Consider the following 20,736-nt stretch of genomic DNA (forward strand, 5'->3'; position numbering starts at 1 on the left):
TTATTCACTGACATCAAACATAAAAATGGTATCGATTAAACTTCTAAAATATTGTTGATATAACGATAATTTATATCATTTAATATTGTTTTTGAAAGTAGTAGAGTTGATATGTGGATGATTCTAAAAGACAATAGAAGAAAATTCTATTGAGAGAGTCTAAATTAATTGTGAGTCTCACTAGAGTGTTTTTCGAAGAAAATTTAAATTGAAGTATTTTCTTAAATAATAAAAATAGCATATGTACAAACGACTTAATAACAAACAAATATTTTAACAGTTGTGTGTTACACAATAATCGTGGCTAACTAGGAACTATTTCGTTTAGATACTATTTTGATTTTGTTATTATTTCTATACTTTTAAAAAGTGATTATTTTTTTTCATTTGTTTTTATTTATATTCCATTTTGATGGACTAAAATTGTTGCTTTTTAAAAGTATATGTAGACTATAATTCAAAGTTGAAATATAATTAAAACGAATCAATGTTGTAAGTCCAGTGGCCTGAAATAAACATACTAGTATTTGAATTATATCATTTCTTTACACTTTGTTTGACCAAAATTTAAATTACTACGGTTGATTGGTAAAATAAAATATTTTAAATGGATCAAACACAACTCAACTAGCTAGTTAAGATACTTTTACATTTTACGAACAAATTAAATGTTTAAATTTATGCTATTATTACTACGTACCAATGAACTAAAAAAACGATATTGAAATTAAATAAACTATGCTCATAATACCATACTTAATTCCCCTACCCTTATTTTTAGAGTAGGATAGATAAGACACACTCATTGTCTTGATGAGATTTTATGTTTGTTGTAGGCTCAACTTTTATTAGTATATACATGTTACACTTTTTTTCATTGAAATACTAACAAGTAAAATAGAAAAACAAATGTTAAATAGTCTTACGAAAATCGCAGCTTATTAAAAGTTTTGTTGACACGTTTTAGATTTATCGGATATTTTGTTAATTTCTTGAAGTGATTACGATTTAGGGAGAGGGGATTCAATTGTGCAATCGTCATTGGTGGGTGATGTCTTACCATAGTTGATGGCATTACTCATTGGGCAATGGATGGGGTGGATTCTCATTTAGGTGAAATTGTTTCACTGATACAACGTTATGCTTTCAACTCTATGAAGTAAAACAACTAGGAAAAAGGAAAAAAAAAACAAATGGTTAGTAATTTTGAAATGAATTTTCTTTTTCATTTTGGTCCAATCCATTCTAACCCATTCACTGTTAGCCCAAAATTTTGGAGGTCCAACCCAAAACACATCCATCATTCATCACAGAATACTATAGTTAGTTGTTCATCCAAGCTATACTTGGTCACCTATACTTTTTGTATATCTAAGTTATTCATGTATTCTACAATCGTAAATTTTTGGTATTCATATAATCCACCTCCTACTTATCGTTTATCTATATAAAAAGAGACTTTTAGAAGATCTTCTCTATAATTTTACTACATATTTTGTTTTGAATGAATGAATTTTTATTAACTAGATAGATTGGATTTAGTTTGTGATTTGTTGGATGTCCTAAAAATAGGATTTGTGAGTGTATTGGATGATTTCAAGTCACACACGTATTTGTAGGAGAAAGATAAGACTAGTGACTAGATCTTAATTCTCAATGCTTGCTTCCATAGTTTCTTTTAAGAACAAACAAACAAAACAAATTTGTCATATAATTTCCATCGAGGAGCTGTCAAAGAGAGAACCATACTCAAACTCAAATAAGGGAATCACTGACTGGGTTGGTCTCATTTTCCCTCTCTGACACTACCTCGAAGTGAAGAACTCATCTTTTCATTTGGGATTCTCCCATTTCTTGCTCTTTGCTTTGATTCTTTCCCTTTGTTATGGCGCCGGTTTTATCTCGGTTACTTCTCCGACGGAATGTTCACACACCATTTCTTCGCACCTCCACCACCGCATTTAACTTTTTCAGGTAAGATCGATCTATCATTTTTTATGCAGAATTGTGTAGCTTGGAAAAACCCGTATCCGTTTTTGTCGAAATCTTGACTGCTGATGATGGTGGGATTTTGTTTTCCATGATTATGAGATTGTTTTGGAAGTGGGTTTAATCTATTGTGATCACTTAACTTGAATTTAGAATTAATATCATATGGGTTCAGCTAATACTCAGATATTGTAGGGTCTGATGTTTGTTCTGTGAGATAAGTCTTATGGGATTGTATTGGAATGGAAAGCTTAGGTGCAAAATTTCATTAGGATATTAGAATTGCTGTAAATTACTTTCAATCTGGTTGAACGTTTTCCTAGTTCTTGTTTTCATCCGCAAATTGAATTGTTTTAATCTAAATCAAATCTATATGTATAGCGTAAAAGGGTTTAATCCATTATTTTCATACTTTGTTTTTGTGATTACAGTTTATAATAAATAAACAAATAATTATTTATTTTATTGGGATCGTATGTTATGTTCTCTTCATGTTGTTATGTAACCCTTTTCTCCTTCTGAAAGCAGAACAATTCATTCTACGGTTTTCTCCACTGTAGAAGTGGACCAAATATCAGGTTCTAAGCCAGGAGATGTTCTCAACTTGGGTGAGTAAAGTTGCTGTAATATCTTTTACGAGCTGCAATGATCAATAACGGTTGTTTATTCATTTTTTTATTTGTTATCTTATACTAAAATTAATGTTGGATATTGTGTATTTGACTAAACTTATTCATTGCATAAGAAAAGGAATGTTAACACAACATGTTTTTATTTTAGTGCAGGGTAAATGGATTGGATCTTCCGGTTGGAATACTATTGTAGATCCTCTAAATGGAGAACCATTTATTAGAGTTGCCGAAGTCAACGAAACAGAGATTCAGGTACTGCTACTAATGGCTGCTTATTTCTTTAAAAATCTGCTTGCCTTTACTTGGTGGATTGCTTTTGCAGCCATTTGTGAAGAGTCTAACCAAATGCCCCAAGCATGGCTTACACAATCCTTTCAAATCGCCTGAGAGGTTCTTATAGATCACTTTGTAGATAATCTTCTTTAGTTTGTCTCTAATTTTTGTCTCATTGGTCCTTTGCTTGAGTGAGATTGTTAATTTGACACAAATATTCTATTACATTTTGTCATATTTGCAGATATTTGTTGTTCGGAGATGTATCTTCCAAGTCTGCCGACGTGCTTTCCAAGCCAGAGGTGTGATGAACATTTAATTGTTTAACTCTTTCCTTGTCATTGTTTTCTTACTTCTCTTGCCCTTTGTGAGGTGGCATTCTTTTTTACAATAGTTTACTCAAACAAAACATGGTTTTGCAGGTGACTGACTTCTTTGCAAGGCTGATTCAAAGAGTTTCTCCAAAAAGTTATCAGCAAGCTTGTGCTGAAGTAAATGTTACTGTTAAATTTCTACGGAACTTCTCTGGCGATCAGGTAAGGTTTAATGAAAGTAGTTGGTCAATGGTGTTTGTTGTAATACTGCTTATTTGGTTACTTGAACAACTCTTTTGAGGTCAGCCTTAAGGAATGACCATGTTGGCTTAGGTCTAATGAACTAAACTTTTTAGGAAAACCCTTGATGTCTCTAAAGTTTGGCTCTTGGACAGGCACAGACTTTTTATGAGAACTCACTTAAAGCCGTTATTTCAAACATAATGCGTGAGAAAATTGACTTGAAAGAAACTATAGAGACCCTTCTAAGACTCCTATGGACGAGTTAGGAAATTTAGTATATCATGCACTTAAGTGTAACTCTCCCTTTATCTTCATCAATGTAATTGTGTTGGAGTTGTTTGTGTATATATATGTATGTACATACTTTTTAGCAAATAAGTAAGATGAATCTTATGAATATTGCATTTATTACTATTTTAAAAACATGATTGTAGGTGTTGTTTCATGCTTTAGTGATCTTGCTTGTAAGTTGTAACTACCTATTTTTTACAAAGCTTGCAATGTGATCTCTGTTCACGATCCAAGGATTGGAATGTACTTAAAAGTTTAAACAATTAGTTAATGAAACCAAATAGAGTTCTGTCACATAGAAGGTTTCATAACAAGTTGTTCGTGTGAAGAGTTTGTTGACTAGTTGTTTATGGTGTTTAAATACAGGTTCGCTTCCTAGCAAGGTCCTTTGCAGTACCTGGAGATCATCTTGGACAACAAAGTCATGGTTTCCGTTGGCCTTATGGTCCCGTAAGACAACTTAGATGACTCCTCTATAAAATCAAAAAAATAAAAGAAAAACTGTTGTTATTGAGTCTCTTTTGATAAATGAAATATTCATAAAATACGTATAGATGGATATAAAAACAACATAATTAAGAGATATATAATTAAAGTAGTAAATGATTAGGTTAGCCTAGCTTTTTCTTACGCCGGATAAGGTTTGTCTATATTAAGTAATTTCAAGTAGTTTTCAAGATAAAGTTAAAATGCTCGATATGTTTTATGTTCTTAATTTTTTGTGATTGTGTATTTACTTTTCAATGTTTATATTTCTGCTCAATAAATTGTGAACATTTATAGGTTGCAATTATCACTCCTTTCAACTTTCCATTAGAAATTCCTGTACTTCAGTTGATGGGTGCACTTTACATGGGCAACAAACCCGTTTTAAAAGTTGATAGCAAGGTAATTTTCTATGGTTGAATAAGAAAATTAAATTACGGTATACACATAAATTTATAAATATTTTAATTTTAACTTATAAATAAAATAACTACGAATTCTTTTTAATATGTTGTAGGTTAGCATTGTTATGGAGCAAATGATTCGATTGCTTCACCATTGTGGACTACCTCTAGAAGATTTAGATTTTATAAATTGTGATGGGAAGACCATGAACAAGTTTTTGATGGAGGTAAATTTATACTTGAGTGCTGTTAGCTCTTTTAGTTTGAAGGTTTTATTTCCTCAACCTTATTTTGACCATTTTATCATAACGAACTTCTTTCATCATGCAGATATTATATACGTGTGTGTATATATATTATAAAATCTATCTATCTATAATTTTTCAAATATTGTTAATATACAGTAGTGCTTGAAGATATGCCATAATTAGAAAGAAAAAAAAGCACTCAGTGTTCTTTGTTCATTCTACTTTTGTTGAACAAAATAAATGAATCAACATATTAGATTTATGGCCTAAGTTATCCTACGAATTTTATAGGCAAATCCATCCATGACTCTTTTCACCGGTAGCTCAAGGGTGGCAGATAAGTTAGCTGTTGACTTGAAGGGCCGCATTAAATTGGAAGATGCAGGTTTTGATTGGAAAGTCTTAGGACCAGATGTTCGAGAGGTCATTAGCTCTATCACACCTCATACCATTTCTGCACCTTCAATACAAAATGTCAATTTTATTCCTTATCTTTTGTGGTTACTAAATTGCAGGAAGACTATGTTGCATGGGTTTGTGATCAAGATGCTTATGCTTGTAGTGGCCAAAAGTGTTCAGCACAGTCGATACTGTTTATGCATGAGGTTTAATGTTTAAGTTTTGTTTTGCGTACTACATCTAAATATTTGTTTTGTGTTATCCTATTATTATTCTATGGGATTAATTGTTTTTTTTTTCTTATACTTTTTATTCTCCAAAGTCCAATATCTTTTCTAACGATATCATTTTGTTGCAGAATTGGTCAACAACTTCGCTTATTTCGAAGATAAAGGATCTTGCAGAGAGAAGAAATTTGACCGATTTAACAATTGGCCCAGTTCTTACAGTATGATACTACCCTTTTTGTTTCAATTCATATTATGATCCATGTGATATATATTCTTATTTTGTTGGTTGTTGCAGTTGACAACGGAAGCGATACTAGATCACTTGAATAAATTGATCAAGATACCAGGGGCAAAGTTGCTCTTTGGAGGCGAACCTCTAAAAAACCATTCTATTCCACCCGTATATGGCGCTATAAAACCCACTGCATTATATATTCCACTTGAAGAAATGATGAAAGATGAGAATTATGAACTCGTGACTAAGGAAATTTTTGGACCATTCCAGGTAAATATGAAGAAAAGAAGTTATTTAAAAGTTTTTCTAAGTAGTGTCTAAATATGTTATGAGAATGACAGATCTAGTAATTTTTTGTTTGTTTTTTTTTTATTAATTGAATTTTTTTCGAGACCAACTCCGTTTAAATTCTTGTTGCCTTTTACCATGATTAAAACAAGCACCTTTTATAATCCATTTATTGCTGGTGTTTGCAGATTGTTACGGAATACAAGAGAGATCAACTTTCGGTTGTGTTGGATGCTCTTGAGCGAATGCATGCTCATCTAACTGCTGCTGTTGTTTCAAATGACCCTCTTTTTTTGCAGGTGAGTTTATAGATCATTTCCGTATATTGTCTAGAAAAAGTTTCTGTCATGGGCAGTCATTCATTCATATCGGTTAATACGACTCAAAATTCCTTGTTGTCAATAGTACTTTGAACTAGTTGTTACTACTATTTTAGGAGTTGTAGATTATAGTAACTTGTGGAGTTGTTTGCAGGAAGTTATTGGCAACACTGTGAATGGAACGACATACGTAGGTTTAAGAGCTAGAACAACGGGAGCTCCACAAAACCATTGGTAAGCTTTGAATAAGCTCTTTCTCCTATCAAACCTTAGAAGATTATTGTATTGATATTCTTGATTATAGTGGCTAAGAAAATGTCTTGGTATAATAGGTTTGGACCCGCAGGAGACCCTAGAGGTGCAGGTATTGGAACCCCGGAAGCCATCAAACTCGTATGGTCTTGCCATAGAGAGATTATATATGATATTGGCCCATTGCCCTCGCATTGGACTGTTCCATCGTCAACTTGAATATATGAGAGTATAGGTGCTTTGCTTCGTTGATCCACCCACTTAGGCCAACCTAACTTCGCCTAGAATCTAATGTCAATTTTGTAGTTGCAGAAAAAGAAGAAAAAGAAATAAAGTTCATTCATAAAAAATCAGTATATGGCAAAAACCATTTTTTAGTTACTTTTTCTTTCATTTTTATCTCTCTTTTCATCATATGCTTCTTTTTTAGGAAACATCTCATTCCTAATTAATAAATATCCAATCTCTCTTCATTTTAGTTAGTCAGCCTTCAAAAGATATGAATGTGTGTAGTAAGATATGATGCTGTTAAAATAATAGTCATAAACATGTTTTACCAACACTACTTGTCATTTTGTAATATCAACATTATATCAGTGTGTGGCAATGAAGGAGCTAGGAATAGGAATAACATGAGGACAAGGAAGTTAAAGGATGAATAATCTTAGTGTTAGTGTGTGAGACAGGGAGAGCACTACCATTCATGAATTTTGACTCAAAAGTTTCATGGTTCACCATACTCTAATTAACACTTGTTTGATCCCCAAATATTTCTCTAACCCATTAAACTATATGTCTATGTGAATGTGAATTTAGATACACAGAAACACAATCCAACATAGGTATACTAATCTAGGTGATCAACTTAGGCTAACCGTATAAATAAACTAAGTGAAAATCTCAATTTTAAACTTGTATTAAAATGAAATACATAATTTGAGTGCAATAAATATATAAGTGGATAAATAAATGGAGTTGGAACGACAAAATGCAATGAAATTGGATAGCACAACAAGAGACTCAATGGTAACTTTCCACCATCACCACAAACTTGAGCTAGCACGAACTCAATAGATTTGTATAAAACAAAAGATAATGGTAAGTGAAAATGGATGAACTCGAGTTGTTGTATAGTGTGTTGAGTCCTCGATAATTTTTTCCATTATCAACTACTCAATTTTCTTCTTTAAACACCAAAATTATAAATATATACATGGGTGATCTAGAAATCAACAATTAATCCAAAAATATTTTTAAAGTTTTTTAATTTTATGATTTCAAAATCATTCTTTTTATTGAGGTAAGAAAGAACAAATTTATTTGAAATCTAAAAATAAGGAAAGAGAAGAACCACAAATTACCTTTGAAAAGCAATAAAATTGATTTGAATTTTGATGCTTCGACTAATCTGTGATGAATATATAATGTGTAGTCGCTTGTGCCATTACATATGTTTTCCTAAAGTTTTCTCGCATGGTCTCGCCCTTCTTCATCTTCTTCACTGAGTCAAAACCAAAGAGCAATGACATTCTAAAACCCTAATTCTTCACTGCCCTAATCTGTTTTTGAGTTTTCTTTTTTCCGAAATTGAGTTTCAGAATGGATCAACATCTTCATCATCCTCAACAATGGCATCCCAGGCCAATCCAACCCACCGTCTGTCCAATTTGCACAATGTCCCACTTCCCCTTTTGCCCTCCCCATCCTTCCTTCAACCAAAACCCTAGATATCCCTTCGGACCCGATCATTCTTTCCAAACCTCCGGTTTTGACTCTCATCGTTCACCCATGAGGATGCCACCCCCGTATATGGCGAATCCTGACGATGGTTTTGCAGATCAGAGGCCGTGGATAAGGAATTCTGCCAATTCGTATGGGCATGTTCCGTTCCACCCTCACAGAGAAGGGTTTTTCCCGCCACCGTATGATTATGGCGGGAATGAGTTTGTGAACGACGCTGAAAGAAGCTACAAGAGGCCGAGGGTTGATGATGTGGGTTCGGAGGGGGGTGTTCATGAACTTAATCAGAATCAGGATACCGGTAGGAGTTCGTTCGAGGATGAGCGTAGGTTGAAGTTGATTCGGGATCATGGAATTGTACCGAGTGGACCGCCTGAAGGTGGGTCTAATTCCTTGCCGAGAATGAATTTGGGTTCTAATGGCGAAGCTAACAGACGCAGTCTTGAAAATTCAGTAGGATCTGGAGACCCAGAAGATGTCGGTAGCTCTAGAATCTTGGAAACCAATAACTTCCACGATTCGGGTAATGGCAGTAATAATGGAAGAACTCAACACTTTCATGAGAATGGTAGAATTGACAAGCGGTGGCCTTCCCAAAATGAAGAATTTTCACATGCTCGTTATGATCAGGTTGGAGGAAGCCATTGGCATCCTCAACATAAGCCGCACTCTGTTCATCCTGAAGCCACCGAAGACAACTATCTTGCTCATAGACACGAAGTGCATTATTCTGATGATCGGCAAGCATTTTCCTGGGTGGATGAAAGAAATAACAGCAAAATGGCCGTTTTTGATCGTGATTATCAGCCACCTCCTCGCTCTGAGATGAACCCAATCCATATGAGATCGTTTTCATCGCACGGAAATGCTCATCACGGTACTCGAAACTTGAATTTTGGTGCTGGATACGCTCCACGGCTTTCTGGGGGTGGCAGATTCTTGGAAAATGGAAGCTCAATTGAAGATTCTCGCTTCTTTTGTGAGCAACCTCCTCTTCCTGCTTCTCCACCCCCGCCTATGCCTTGGGAAGCACACTTGCACGCTTCGGCAGAGTCTGTAGCTTACTCTTCTCAAGCAAAACCTCCATCCCTGTTTCCTGTTCCTGTTAGTACCTCAACAATAACATCATCAGCATATTCTTCAGCTCCTGAACACCGTTCCTTTCACCACCATAAACCAATGCCTCATGTTTCTTCTAGCCCTATGATGGAGGTTCGAGGAATTAGATATATGTATCTTTTTAATCATGGATTGCAGCTTTTTGATAGGATTTTTAAGGGGATAGTGCATGAATTTATTTTATTTTATTTATTTGTAGGATTCCCTGGCATTGCACCCATACTCTAAGAAATTTGCTGCGGATGGCAAACCTTTTGGATTGAATCAATTGCCTCCACAAAAACCCAAAGTTATTGATGCTTCGCAATTATTCAAGCCACCTCATCGGTCTACTCGTCCAGACCATATCGTGGTTATCCTTCGAGGACTTCCAGGTATCATTTTCTTGTTTGCACCTGACTACTTAGAATTGAACCGAAAGCCAGGCATCTTACTTTAGTTGTGATTTGTGATGCATAGAAAAATTGTTGTTGTATTTATCTTCATGCTCACATCCTACACTCATGGCTTCACATAATCATTGGCTTCCTTTGCTTCATGGTTACTCAGAAAGTTCATTCGAAATATTTTCTCTTGAGGAAATTGATTGTGACAAGATGACTCATCTACTAAATCTAACTGTGCATTTCATCTAAGTCGTCATATGTTTTGCTGATAATAATAAGTAAATATTTCTTTGAACGTGGGAATAGAAAATGAACATCAAGAATTGCTTTTTTTCTTTTTTTCCAGGTAGTGGAAAGAGCTATTTGGCGAAGATGTTGCGTGATGTTGAAGTTGAAAATGGTGGTGATGCTCCTCGTATACATTCAATGGATGATTACTTCATGACAGAGGTGGAAAAGGTATGCTTGATTTATATTCCCTTTTAGTTTGCTTATAGTGTGGTTATTATTATTAAGTGATATATAATTAAATTTTCCTTCACCCATCAGTTTAAGCTTTTGGGTCAATTAGTGATTTAAGATGATATTAGAGTAAGTGATTCCGGAAGGTCTTGTGTTTAAGCCCTTGCATCATTGTTTCCTCCCCATTTAATGTTGATTTTCACTTGTTGGGATTTCCTATATTGAGCCCACGAGTGAGGGGAGTGTTAACTGATGTATATATAAATTTGTCTTCACCCATCAACTTAAGCTTTTGAGTCCATTGGTGATTTAAGAATTATAATTCTTTTCAAATTAAATGATAGTTGATTTAGGTTATTATTCATATTTAACACCTCTTTTTTTCTGACAGGTTGATGAAGTTGATGCCAAATCATCAAATTCAATTAAAGGCAAGAAGCCAATCACGAAGAAGGTCATGGAATATTGTTACGAACCTCAAATGGAGGAGGTATATGTAATGGTTGATATAGGGAGTGCCATTTTGTACACACACACACACATGTTCCTTGTGTTTATTGGATCCCAAGAGACATAGTATTTTGGGTGTCTTGGTAGTTTCATTTGATTGCAGTTGCTTTGTAGATTAGGAGCAAATACATTTTCATCATCCATTTTGGTGTGGCACGTTAGCTAACAGCACCAATGTCAATAGTTAATGAAAGACCGTTGACATTGGTATATAGAGCTATATTATACCTGTGCCCCATAAGAAATTAAATGTATGATCGTTTGTAGGTGGTTTCTAAGTACTGCAAAGCATTTTAGTTTTCCAAGCATCTTTCTGAGACAGTGACTTATGATGATATTTTTTGTCAGGCTTATCGGTCAAGCATGTTGAAAGCATTCAGGAAGACCCTTGAGGAGGGGATTTTCACCTTTGTAATCGGTATGATCTCTGCTCCTATAAGAATCTCTGAATGATTGTATGAGGTCCTACATTTTCCTTATCATTCTAACTATTTTTAAGTATGTTTTTAATGTTGAGGTCTTTCAAAGTGAAGCTAGTGGTCCTATATTGTGAATTTTGTACTTAATGTGATGACTTGGCCTTTTCTTTGTGAATTTTTGTTTCAAAATTGTTGGTGCCTAGTTTAGCATTCAGCTTATCATTCCCATGCCAGTGGTAGCATAAAAAGAGGTGGGATGGTTGGTGATAGTCTATACCTTAGGTATCTAAAATGGTTAAAAAACGATAACAATTCTCATAGTCTCAGTAAAGACATGCATTAGTTAAGTGATCTAAGTTTGATTTTAGATTTAGCGGTGATGCAGTGCCAATGCCACTGCATTCCTTTGCACTAACTACAATGCAGTTTGTTCGGCAATTGATCCTTTTGTTGGTGGTATATGTGCCTCGTCTTAGTGGATGACCGCAATCTGCGGGTAGCTGATTTTGCTCAGTTTTGGGCAATTGCAAAGGTATATTCTCAATTCTCTCTTTCTTACAACCCTAGCCGTCGTGTACTGAAGTGGCGACTTAAATGTGGGTGGCAACATCATTTATTTAAGTTTTGAGTTATCCAATGGGATTGTGCATGGTGACGTTAGTAAGTAGTTTGGAATAGATAGTGAACGGGGTTGAAAGCATAAAGGACAGAGATGATTTCTTCAGATCCGATGTTGATGTAGGCTATATTTTATTTCATCTACATTTAAATCTTGGTCACAATATTTCCATGCTGTCGAGGCTGCATTGAAGGTTGTAGGGTTTTGTTTTGCTTTTGCTTTTTTGTTCTTTTTTTCTTTGCTGCATGTGTATTCACGCACCAACCAGTTCTCATGTGATGTGGCTTTTGCTTTGGACCCAACCCAAGGGCCTGAAAACATTCATTTAGAATTTTAAATGTCCCTATGCACACTTTAATATGCCGTTGGCTTCTATCAGAGTTATTTTGGATGCCTGCATTTGATTCCATGCATCTTGCTGGTGTATTTTTATGGTTTTGTGATAGTAATTGAGTCCATCTAGGGAGCTTTTACGAAAACCTCGTGGGCGTTTATGTGCATTTTGTCTATAACTTCTCACTAAGTTGATGAAGCTGGCTTTTTATGCGACAAGATTGTGATTTGGTATTTTACTGCTCTGTGTTTTTACACACACACACACGCACATATGTAAATTTTTTTACATAATTATTCCAATATACTTGGGATGCTCGTGGTTCTTGGTCTGCAGTATTAATGTTACTTTCACTGCTTCCAGTTGTTAAACATAAATCTTGTCAATTGTGTAATGCTCAAATGCTAATGCACTACCTTCTATTTTCCTTGCAAATCTTTGGCTTTTGGATTTGTTTCGGTAGTTTCCAAATAGTGTCATGTTAGTCTGTTTATGAAAGGTCACAGGAGACCAACTGAAGTTCATAATGACCTTTCTCTACGTGACTTTTACTGCTTCTCTTACAAGGAAATTTGGCTATTTTCTGAGAATAATATTGAATGATGTTTCTTTTTTATTTACACTTGGCAAACTGATCAGCAGAATTATGATGATAGACAATAACTAAAATGTGCAATGTCTGACGTTCAACAAGCATAGTTTTTATAGAACAGATGTGTTACGTATTACATAACCTGCCATGGAATTTGGAAGCCTAGTTATAGTAAATAGCCGAGAGTGGTAATACAAGGCTTTGCTGTCTGTTTTTTTGTTTTCTTATTTAATCTTTATTTATCTCTTGCTAGAGTTCGGGCTATGAAGTTTACATTTTGGAAGCTACGTATAAGGACCCTGCAGTAAGTCCTTTTCTCCTTCTATCTGTTGTTATTCACTGGTGTTTGTCTTTGACTTTAAGAGAGTACAAAAGTATCAGCAAACCAAGGTCTAACATGTTTTTGAAAAACTGGAAATAAGAAACAAGAATGTTATGAAATGGGCCTCAATGTCCCATTTATTTAATTGCTAGTTTCAAAATTAAAATTATTTTTTATGACTCTGTGTTCTACGCTACTAGAATTGAGGCCTTGTCAATTGAAAACTAGGAAAGTTTTTCCTTAAGATGTTTTCTTCTATGGCGCATTAGGGCTGTGCAGCAAGGAATGTGCATGGGTTTAACCTCGATGATATACAAAAGATGGCTAGACAATGGGAAGAAGCTCCGCCTTTGTACTTACAATTGGACATCAAGGTTTGTTAGAATTAACATGAAGTTGATCTGTTTTGAATCTACTGTGCTTTTAGTTGGCATGTGTAATCCAAGAAAAATAAAAACATTCAAATTTACTTTTGATGAGAATAAGCTAAATTTTGGGAAGGAATGGAAATTACCATTTTGTAAGGTGGTAAAAGGAGAGAAGACTAAACCTGTAATGATAGTTTTTCTGTTTATTGTGATGACTTGCAGTCTTTATGTCATGGGGATGACCTTAAAGAAAGTGGAATTCAGGAGGTAATTCTTTTCTTATTTTTTTTTAGTGAAATTTTGAAATAACCTTATCTATATTAATGCGATTTATGCGGGTCATGTCCATCTGCCAGGTTGACATGGATATGGAAGATGAAGACGATGGTAGTCCTAGTTTTCAAGAAACGATGTCAGAGAAGACTGCATTACCTTCTCTAAGACATGATGCTTCTGAAGGTACAGTAAAATGATTGAAAAAAAATAAAAATATATGCATTTTTCAGGAGTTCGTCCGGTACTTCAATAAATTTTTAGTTAGTGGTAGGCTAACAGCACATCATTACCTGCTTTGGCACATCTTCTGTCATCTCATTTAGTTTTCTTCGGCTCAACAATATTCAGATTTTGGTTTCTCACATCATATTGTTCTGCAGATGATGAGAAGAGATGGGATGCAGAACCGGACCATCTGAGAGAGGAAGTAAAGGAGTTAGGTAGGAGTAAATGGTCAAATGATTTAGATGATGATGATACAGAAAGAACTGATGGCCGGAACGGTCACTCAAATGCTCTTTCTGGTCTGATTCAAGCTTATGCCAAAGAAGGAAAGTCGGTTAGCTGGATGGACCAGGTTTGCATTGAACTTATTTTCTCTCTACTGTTGGGCCACCTGGAATTTTCTTTAATGAAAAGCGTGTCAAATGTATGAACTCTTCATGTACACAAGTTTGCTTTTCCTTTAATATTATGCTGCTCCTTTTTCCAGGTTCGTAATACCGGATTCTCAATCGGTGCTGCAAAAAAGGCAAACAGATTATCTTTAGTAATTGGTCCTGGCCCTGGATATAACCTGGTTAGTCATCTGATTGCATTCTGATGAAAACATTTGTGGGACTTAAAATATTTTGGTGTTGTGGAATTATGAATTAGTTGCCTATAGCAAGATGAACTTACTATGAAGGAAGTAGTTCAAGAATGAGGTACATGTTGTAAAAGTGTTCATTCTCACTTGATATACAATTGCAGAAATCCAACCCATTAGCAGAAGAAGAATATCGTGGTTCAACCCAAAACAGTAACGAGTCAAAGAAACACAGCAGATTTGAGGAGCGACTCCGTGCAGAAAGTGAATCATTCAAAGTTGTCTTCGATAAAAGACGACAAAGGATAGGAGGACTTGATTGGGAAGAGGAATAGGGATTGGTCAAGAAGCATAAAAATTTAGATATGGAAGCATACATTTTTTTGTACACATTTTCTGAGAGGAGATGTTGATCTCAATTCAGAATGGTAACTTCTTTTTGCTCCCAATTTAAACATCATTTGTTGACCATTTTGCTGGTCCCTTAGTTGTTGTATAACGAATAATACTAATTATATGCATTTTTGTAAGGAACCACTCAATTATAAATTGAAATTAGATAAATGAATATTTTTTTCTTGAATTTTGTTCTGAATGACTCCGATTTAAATTAAAATGGAGCCAAGTTTTAATGATGTTTTTCCAGTTTCACATTATAGGATAATCAAGTCAAAACACGAGTAAATTTTTTGATAACCATACTTTCATGATCTCACTTTCTTGGTGGACTTGGCCTCTTGTACATTTTTAAGATATAGTCCTCAACATCAAGTAGTCATTAGATTATTTTGTGCAACACAGAGTAAGGGCTCATCTCTTTCACAATCTTTATTACTATTTTGAATTATAGATTACCAATGAAAAGGTTTGAGATCGAGGTCATTTTGCATGGTTTCAAAGTTATTATTATTTACTTTTTCTTATTTGTTTTTAAAAAAGAGTTATTATTTGCTGATGTCAACTGTGATACAACATACTAGGTTAGATGTTTGATTCTTTAGGTTAGATGTTTGATTCTTTCATTCTACATGTTAAAAAAAATGTTAGTCATATCGAGATTCTTCTTTTATTTCATTGGTGCCATATATATCATTTCAATCAAACGTTTCCTAAAATATCTCACATCATCCTTGGTCAAGTTCACCACAAGAATGGAAAGAAAATAGACAAGAAAAATAAACAACTTTCAAAAGATGAATAACCAATATTATTTCAGTAGGTAATAGTAATATTCACATAAGTGATGCATAACTTCACAAAGGCAAAAGCTGCCATATTTATGTAGGTTTATCTTCTATCTAAATCTTTAGTACTAAAAACCTCTGCTGATTACAGGGTTCATTTGAACTTTGAGTATTTTATACACATCATAATTTGAAGGTGATGTAAAGAATTTCACTAACAGGGTTGATTCTTTTTACATTTCAGAGGACCTGCAAATCGTGTAAGCCTTGTGACGAAGGTCCCGGGTTTCGAATGGATAACATCTTTCTTGGAGTATCTTTTGATGGGGTTCCCAGATTGGATGAAGAAAGCTCCATTCATCATCAGATCTCCCTCTGACCTCCAGTTCCAAGATCTCCATTCGCTTTCCGGTGCATACACCCTTTTCGTCACCTACATCGGCCAACAATAACAATTTCTCAATACATTGCTAAACATTTGGACATATGTAAGATAGGGAGATATTGTTTCCTGTGTAGGTTGGTTTCAATGGATAATACTCAAGAACCCAATTAAGAGCAAGCTCTTTAGGAATGGATGTAGCTGTGTGATTATAAGTGATATTTGTCTAATCTTGTGTTCTTCATACCTCTTTGCAATTTGGATTTGGTGGAGCAATGAAACGGTTCCCCTGGCTGATAATGGTGGGGTTGTGGCTGCCGCCGATGGCGTACATAAGCCAGTGAGTGTAGTCATTATTGACTACATGGATAAATCCCCATCGACATCTCGGCATCCTTTGCACCAACCCTTTACCAAAGTGATTAAATGCAAGAGTTACCTGCATTATCTGATCATTCGAGTAGCCATTACTTGCACCTAATAAAATCACCTTCACCCACAAAAAGAATTTTGTCAGTTATCAGCATCGATATAAAAGAAATGGCATCCCACCTAAGGAAAACATCAACTACCAACAAGTTAGATGTTCAAATCCCTTGAAAAGAAATAAATCGAAGGCTTTGAGGGGCTTACATCATTATGGTGGGTGAAGTGGCAGTTGGAAATGGTAATGGCAGTAGATGCCATGACTGCATCTATTAGTCCATCTTGACAATTAGACATTGAAACATGATCGATCCAAACCCTCGAGGCTCCGAACATCGAGATTCCATCACCATCACTCCGTGTTCGGAATCCATAGTGGCTCACCGAATCTCTTATCATGCCTCCATTGCCAGCCTTGATGTCATGAATGTGAAGATTATGGATGATTATATTCTTCACAAATTGTAGAGTAATTTGACCACCATTAGCAATGTGCACATTGGCACCTCGCCCATCTAATGTTTTATCATCAGTCACTATAAGCTCTTCACTTAGCCTAATCACCATGTCATGAGCAAATATAATCCAAAGAGGTCTCTCCTGAATCACAGCATGGCGCAAGGTTCCTGGTTTAGGATTCACCAAGTCATTATCACTTGAATCTCGGACCACGTAAATCTTTCCATCTTTGCCTCCGGTCGTTCGACGACCGAAACCAAGGGCACAATCAGCTAGTTTCTTACGGTTTCTAGCCCAATTTCTATCGCATCTCCAGCATCGATCAATCGGATTCGTGGCTAAACATGGACCAGTGTACTTCCTCAAATGTCTCCTTGTGTTATTTCCACCATCTAAAGATCTGTCTCAATTAAAAAAAAAAATCCAGAATTACATACATACAAAACATAGAATCATTAATTTGCTAATGAGAAAATGGGGTTAATTACCTATGAACTTGCTTGTTGAAATTATTAGTTTCTTCTTCTGGATGGGGTTCGTAGGCCTCAAAGGAAGCTTTTTGTGCTTCTATAGCTCTTTTCTGCCAAACTTCATCAAAATCTGCAATATTAGCCTTTAGTGTTGGAAATATCATTACAAAACCAAATATCATTAGAAGTTTAATCCCAACAATGGTGGTTTTTGTCTCTCTCATTTTCTCTAATCCTTTTTAGGTAATTTTTCTTTGTAAATTTTTCTGTTAATTTATCAACAATCCATTTGAATTTGGAATGATTATCTAACAATGATAAATTCATAGCTTCATTAAATAAGTAAAATGAGAAATGAAGAGGAAATAAAGGGGAACCATAAATCCCCTTCAATGGTCAACCCTTTGTTTGCTTTCTTTATCCGTTTTCAAGGAATTGTGTTCTTTGAAATTAGAACTAAATTAAGAAACAATTACTTATTCATTCATAAGAAATTGAAAAATGATTAATAGTTATATAAATAACCACCTGAATGAAAACCAAGTAGTAATTACAAAGATCTTCGAGACATGAAACCTATTAGTCTCCCATGATTCTCTCCCTTGTTCTTCTCGGTCCCTCCAAAAATCCTATGATTCCTTTCAAACCAAATCTATATAACAACGAAAAGATAAACTCGTGTAAGGATTTTAGCCTTCTTCACCCCAAAGGGATAATGTACCGTTTTGAACTTCATTTTCTCCTAAATTTAGAATGCAGAAGCTCTAACAGCAATCAAGGTTTAGTTCTAACAAGAATACAGAAAACTACGTATTAAGCAAAGAATGTTTCTAAAGTAATAAAATAAAAGTTGAAGTATGTTCCATTCTAAACAAAGATTAACCCACGATTTCAATTCAGAGAAAATTTCAGATTTTGAAGATATCATCACCAGCAAATCAATTGTCCTCTACATTATTCTTTTTTGGAGCCAAGAAAGAGCATAATTTTGCTATTGGACAGAATTTTGTTTAAAGGCTATTGGATACAAATAAAAAAAGCAAAGGAATAAAATAAAGCAGAGATATAGCCTTCTCAGCTTGTCCCAAACACCATAAGAATTAATAAAATCAATATTGATTTGGAGGGTTATTTTTCAGATAATGGCATAAATCTACCTTTTTCCTTCAAAAGGGGGAATTTTTTTTATTCTCAAAAGAAATTTTTTAATATAACTTATGATAAAAGGGTGCTAAAGTATAAACCAAACCAGAATATGGCAATGTCATCCAAGTAAAATATAATTACAAATGAAAGCTTTGTAGTACGTTGGTGGAAGAATCAAACCTCTAACTTGCAATCGATATTACGAATTTTAAACTAAGCTTATTTCGGCGAATGAGATTTCTATTTAGGGATAAGGGAAACAAATGGATTTACTTTTCATAATCTAATAAAAAAGAATCTTGATTAAGTTAATAAAAGAAAGAAAATTCTTTGCGTGAAACAAGTGAAAATCTTGTTGAAATAAGACTGTGTATCCAATAAAAGAAATCACAAAATGATGGGTGAATCAATCTTATCTTATTGGAGAACATAACATAAATCATAGTCAAAAGAAACAAACAAACATCACCAGAAATTTCTCCTTAGGGTAATGCACAGCAAAAGAAAGAAATGGATGAGATATAGTTATTGAAGATATGTACAGATTTATGTTAAATCACCCATCAGTACTCCTAAAACTTAATTGTTCCAACCTTTCAACACTCCTCCTCTTCATCTATGGGCTTAACAATTAGAAAGAAAAATGGCATTTACATAAATTAAGAGTTCAAACGTTGGACATCTTGCTCTAATAAACAGTCAATCAAGCTATTGCATTGTTATATCTACTCAATTAATACTAATTTTCACTAGTTGAGTATTTTCTTCATATTTCAAACCTTTTAAGTGAGGTGAAGTTTCGCACAACTGATTTCAGAGTTAGCACAAGCAAGATGGAACCCAACTGTCTTTTTCAATGGGATAAACATAAAAACCAGAGATATGGATTAGAGCCCTAAAGTTAAACAAATTTTTTTTTTGGGGGGTGGGGGTTAGGGTAATATTGGTCATAGAATGGAGAAAGTTGAAGAAAAACACATCCTTTTTCACACCCATTATCATATAATAAGAAGCATTGAAATGATGTCATGGACAAAAAAGAAAAAGAAAAAGAAAATATGCCAAAAGACAGAAGAAGAAGCATCAGTGAGAAAAGAAAATTACTTTTCTATGAGATGAGGGGGATCAGATACTCACCACAAAGTCCACCCATTCAGAAAGTGCAGAATAGGGCATGACAATGGGGTTGAGACTTGAGAAGAGAAGCTTCTTCCACAAGGGGAAAAGCTAATATTTACAGTCAACACCCTCTGTTTCATCCATTGCAAAGTTTCTGGTGAATATTGGCATCTCCATTGAAGAAGAAGCAAAAGAAAATGAAGGGTTATTGAGTGAGTAGGAAAAGGGAAGAACTTGGGAAAATGGTTAGGAAAAGCTTTCTCCATTAAATCTGAGTTTTTATATATATAATTTTTCAAATTTTACACTTTTTTTTTTTCACAAAGTTCAAAAATTACAGCTTGAGAAATTTTTCATTTGAAAATTACAAAAAAGGTATGTAATTGTAAAAACAAGAACTAGGAGTTAATGTGAACAAAAAGATTGTTTTTTTTTTTCTTTAAAATGAGATCAAAAGGGTATAGATGAAATTATTTAGGTAAAAAAGATTATGTTCTTGTATATATTAGAATATATCTTTTAAAAAAGTTAGTATAAGACTATATACTATTTGGAGAGACTATATAATACATTATCAAAATTACTACTATATAAACCCAAAAGAGAGAAATATTTGCTATGCAAACTAATTATTTTTTTGCATGTAGCCTCTAACATTTATTTTTTAAAAGGCAACACCTATGTATAAGTTAAAAGTAAGTTAATTAAGTAACAATGAATGGATTAATTAGTAACTACAAGTAGACAATTACAAAATACCTCAATAATACTTTATTTATTGCTATACATTATTAAAATCCCTAATCTTGCTTATGAGAGAGAAGAAAAAACATTTCCAATTTAATATGATGTGTTGGAAGAAAAATCTCTTGGAAGTTGGAATCTAAACACTCATACATTTCCTCTCTCTCTCTCTTTTATTTTACATTTTCTTAGTGTATATATGTATATATATACATATAGTAGAAGAATAATATTTTATTTGTTTTGG

The 20,736-nt window shown here is 34.2% G+C and overlaps 3 protein-coding genes across 9 annotated transcripts; 2 read left to right on the top strand and 1 right to left on the bottom strand.

The window, feature by feature from the left end:
- Window positions 1-1,689: 1,689 nt before the first annotated feature.
- Window positions 1,690-7,082, top strand: LOC101214440 (probable aldehyde dehydrogenase). 4 transcript variants are annotated; one of them, XM_004152392.3, is made up of 16 exons: window positions 1,690-1,974; window positions 2,518-2,597; window positions 2,770-2,873; window positions 2,944-3,011; window positions 3,139-3,196; window positions 3,317-3,430; window positions 4,109-4,192; window positions 4,526-4,630; window positions 4,746-4,859; window positions 5,172-5,303; window positions 5,396-5,485; window positions 5,638-5,727; window positions 5,805-6,014; window positions 6,221-6,331; window positions 6,507-6,586; window positions 6,685-7,082. In XM_004152392.3, the coding sequence occupies exons 1-16, from the start codon at window positions 1,886-1,888 to the stop codon at window positions 6,821-6,823; spliced, it is 1,668 nt and encodes a 555-aa protein (XP_004152440.1). In that variant the 5' UTR covers window positions 1,690-1,885; the 3' UTR covers window positions 6,824-7,082. The 4 variants fall into 4 exon arrangements, with proteins under 4 accessions (XP_004152440.1, XP_031735986.1, XP_031735987.1 ...); XM_031880126.1 differs by having other exon boundaries at window positions 2,775-2,873; XM_031880127.1 differs by lacking the exon at window positions 2,944-3,011 and having other exon boundaries at window positions 1,692-1,974.
- A 924-nt stretch (window positions 7,083-8,006) lies between these two features.
- On the top strand, window positions 8,007-16,346 carry LOC101218580 (hypothetical protein). 2 transcript variants are annotated; one of them, XR_004214030.1, is made up of 14 exons: window positions 8,007-9,556; window positions 9,663-9,837; window positions 10,196-10,308; window positions 10,703-10,801; window positions 11,170-11,239; window positions 11,717-11,772; window positions 13,039-13,089; window positions 13,377-13,481; window positions 13,698-13,742; window positions 13,832-13,934; window positions 14,132-14,328; window positions 14,464-14,550; window positions 14,724-14,987; window positions 15,988-16,346. XR_004214030.1 is itself a non-coding variant. In XM_011652878.2 (13 exons), the coding sequence occupies exons 1-13, from the start codon at window positions 8,204-8,206 to the stop codon at window positions 14,892-14,894; spliced, it is 2,625 nt and encodes an 874-aa protein (XP_011651180.1). In that variant the 5' UTR covers window positions 8,007-8,203; the 3' UTR covers window positions 14,895-15,142. The 2 variants fall into 2 exon arrangements, 1 of the variants encoding a protein (XP_011651180.1); XM_011652878.2 differs by lacking the exon at window positions 15,988-16,346 and having other exon boundaries at window positions 14,724-15,142.
- Window positions 15,736-20,008, bottom strand: LOC101218812 (pectate lyase). 3 transcript variants are annotated; one of them, XM_031880129.1, is made up of 5 exons: window positions 19,764-20,008; window positions 17,499-17,598; window positions 16,759-17,410; window positions 16,373-16,615; window positions 15,736-16,176 (listed from the first exon to the last, which is right to left on the bottom strand). In XM_031880129.1, the coding sequence occupies exons 1-5, from the start codon at window positions 19,777-19,779 to the stop codon at window positions 15,958-15,960; spliced, it is 1,230 nt and encodes a 409-aa protein (XP_031735989.1). In that variant the 5' UTR covers window positions 19,780-20,008; the 3' UTR covers window positions 15,736-15,957. The 3 variants fall into 3 exon arrangements, with proteins under 3 accessions (XP_031735989.1, XP_011651190.1, XP_004152537.2); XM_011652888.2 differs by having other exon boundaries at window positions 17,499-17,610; XM_004152489.3 differs by lacking the exon at window positions 19,764-20,008 and having other exon boundaries at window positions 17,499-17,979.
- Between the last annotated feature and the right edge of the window lie 728 nt (window positions 20,009-20,736).

This window comes from Cucumis sativus, chromosome 1 (assembly GCF_000004075.3).
Source record: "Cucumis sativus cultivar 9930 chromosome 1, Cucumber_9930_V3, whole genome shotgun sequence".
Lineage (NCBI taxonomy): Eukaryota > Viridiplantae > Streptophyta > Magnoliopsida > Cucurbitales > Cucurbitaceae > Cucumis > Cucumis sativus.

Excerpts from the sequence above, each read along its gene's own strand:
- LOC101214440 (XM_004152392.3), top strand. The coding sequence starts at position 1,886 with ATGGCGCCGGTTTTATCTCGGTTACTTCTCCGACGGAATGTTCACACA. Across the intron at positions 3,431-4,108 it reads GGAACTTCTCTGGCGATCAG|GTTCGCTTCCTAGCAAGGTC; the intron begins GTAAGGTTTAAT and ends GTTTAAATACAG. Across the intron at positions 4,631-4,745 it reads TTTTAAAAGTTGATAGCAAG|GTTAGCATTGTTATGGAGCA; the intron begins GTAATTTTCTAT and ends AATATGTTGTAG.
- LOC101218812 (XM_004152489.3), bottom strand. The coding sequence starts at position 17,704 with ATGAGAGAGACAAAAACCACCATTGTTGGGATTAAACTTCTAATGATA. Across the intron at positions 16,616-16,758 it reads ACTTCACCCACCATAATGAT|GTGATTTTATTAGGTGCAAG; the intron begins GTAAGCCCCTCA and ends TTGTGGGTGAAG. Across the intron at positions 16,177-16,372 it reads CAAATCCAAATTGCAAAGAG|GTGACGAAAAGGGTGTATGC; the intron begins GTATGAAGAACA and ends TGGCCGATGTAG.
- LOC101218580 (XM_011652878.2), top strand. The coding sequence starts at position 8,204 with ATGGATCAACATCTTCATCATCCTCAACAATGGCATCCCAGGCCAATC. Across the intron at positions 13,090-13,376 it reads CTACGTATAAGGACCCTGCA|GGCTGTGCAGCAAGGAATGT; the intron begins GTAAGTCCTTTT and ends ATGGCGCATTAG. Across the intron at positions 13,743-13,831 it reads AAGAAAGTGGAATTCAGGAG|GTTGACATGGATATGGAAGA; the intron begins GTAATTCTTTTC and ends TCCATCTGCCAG.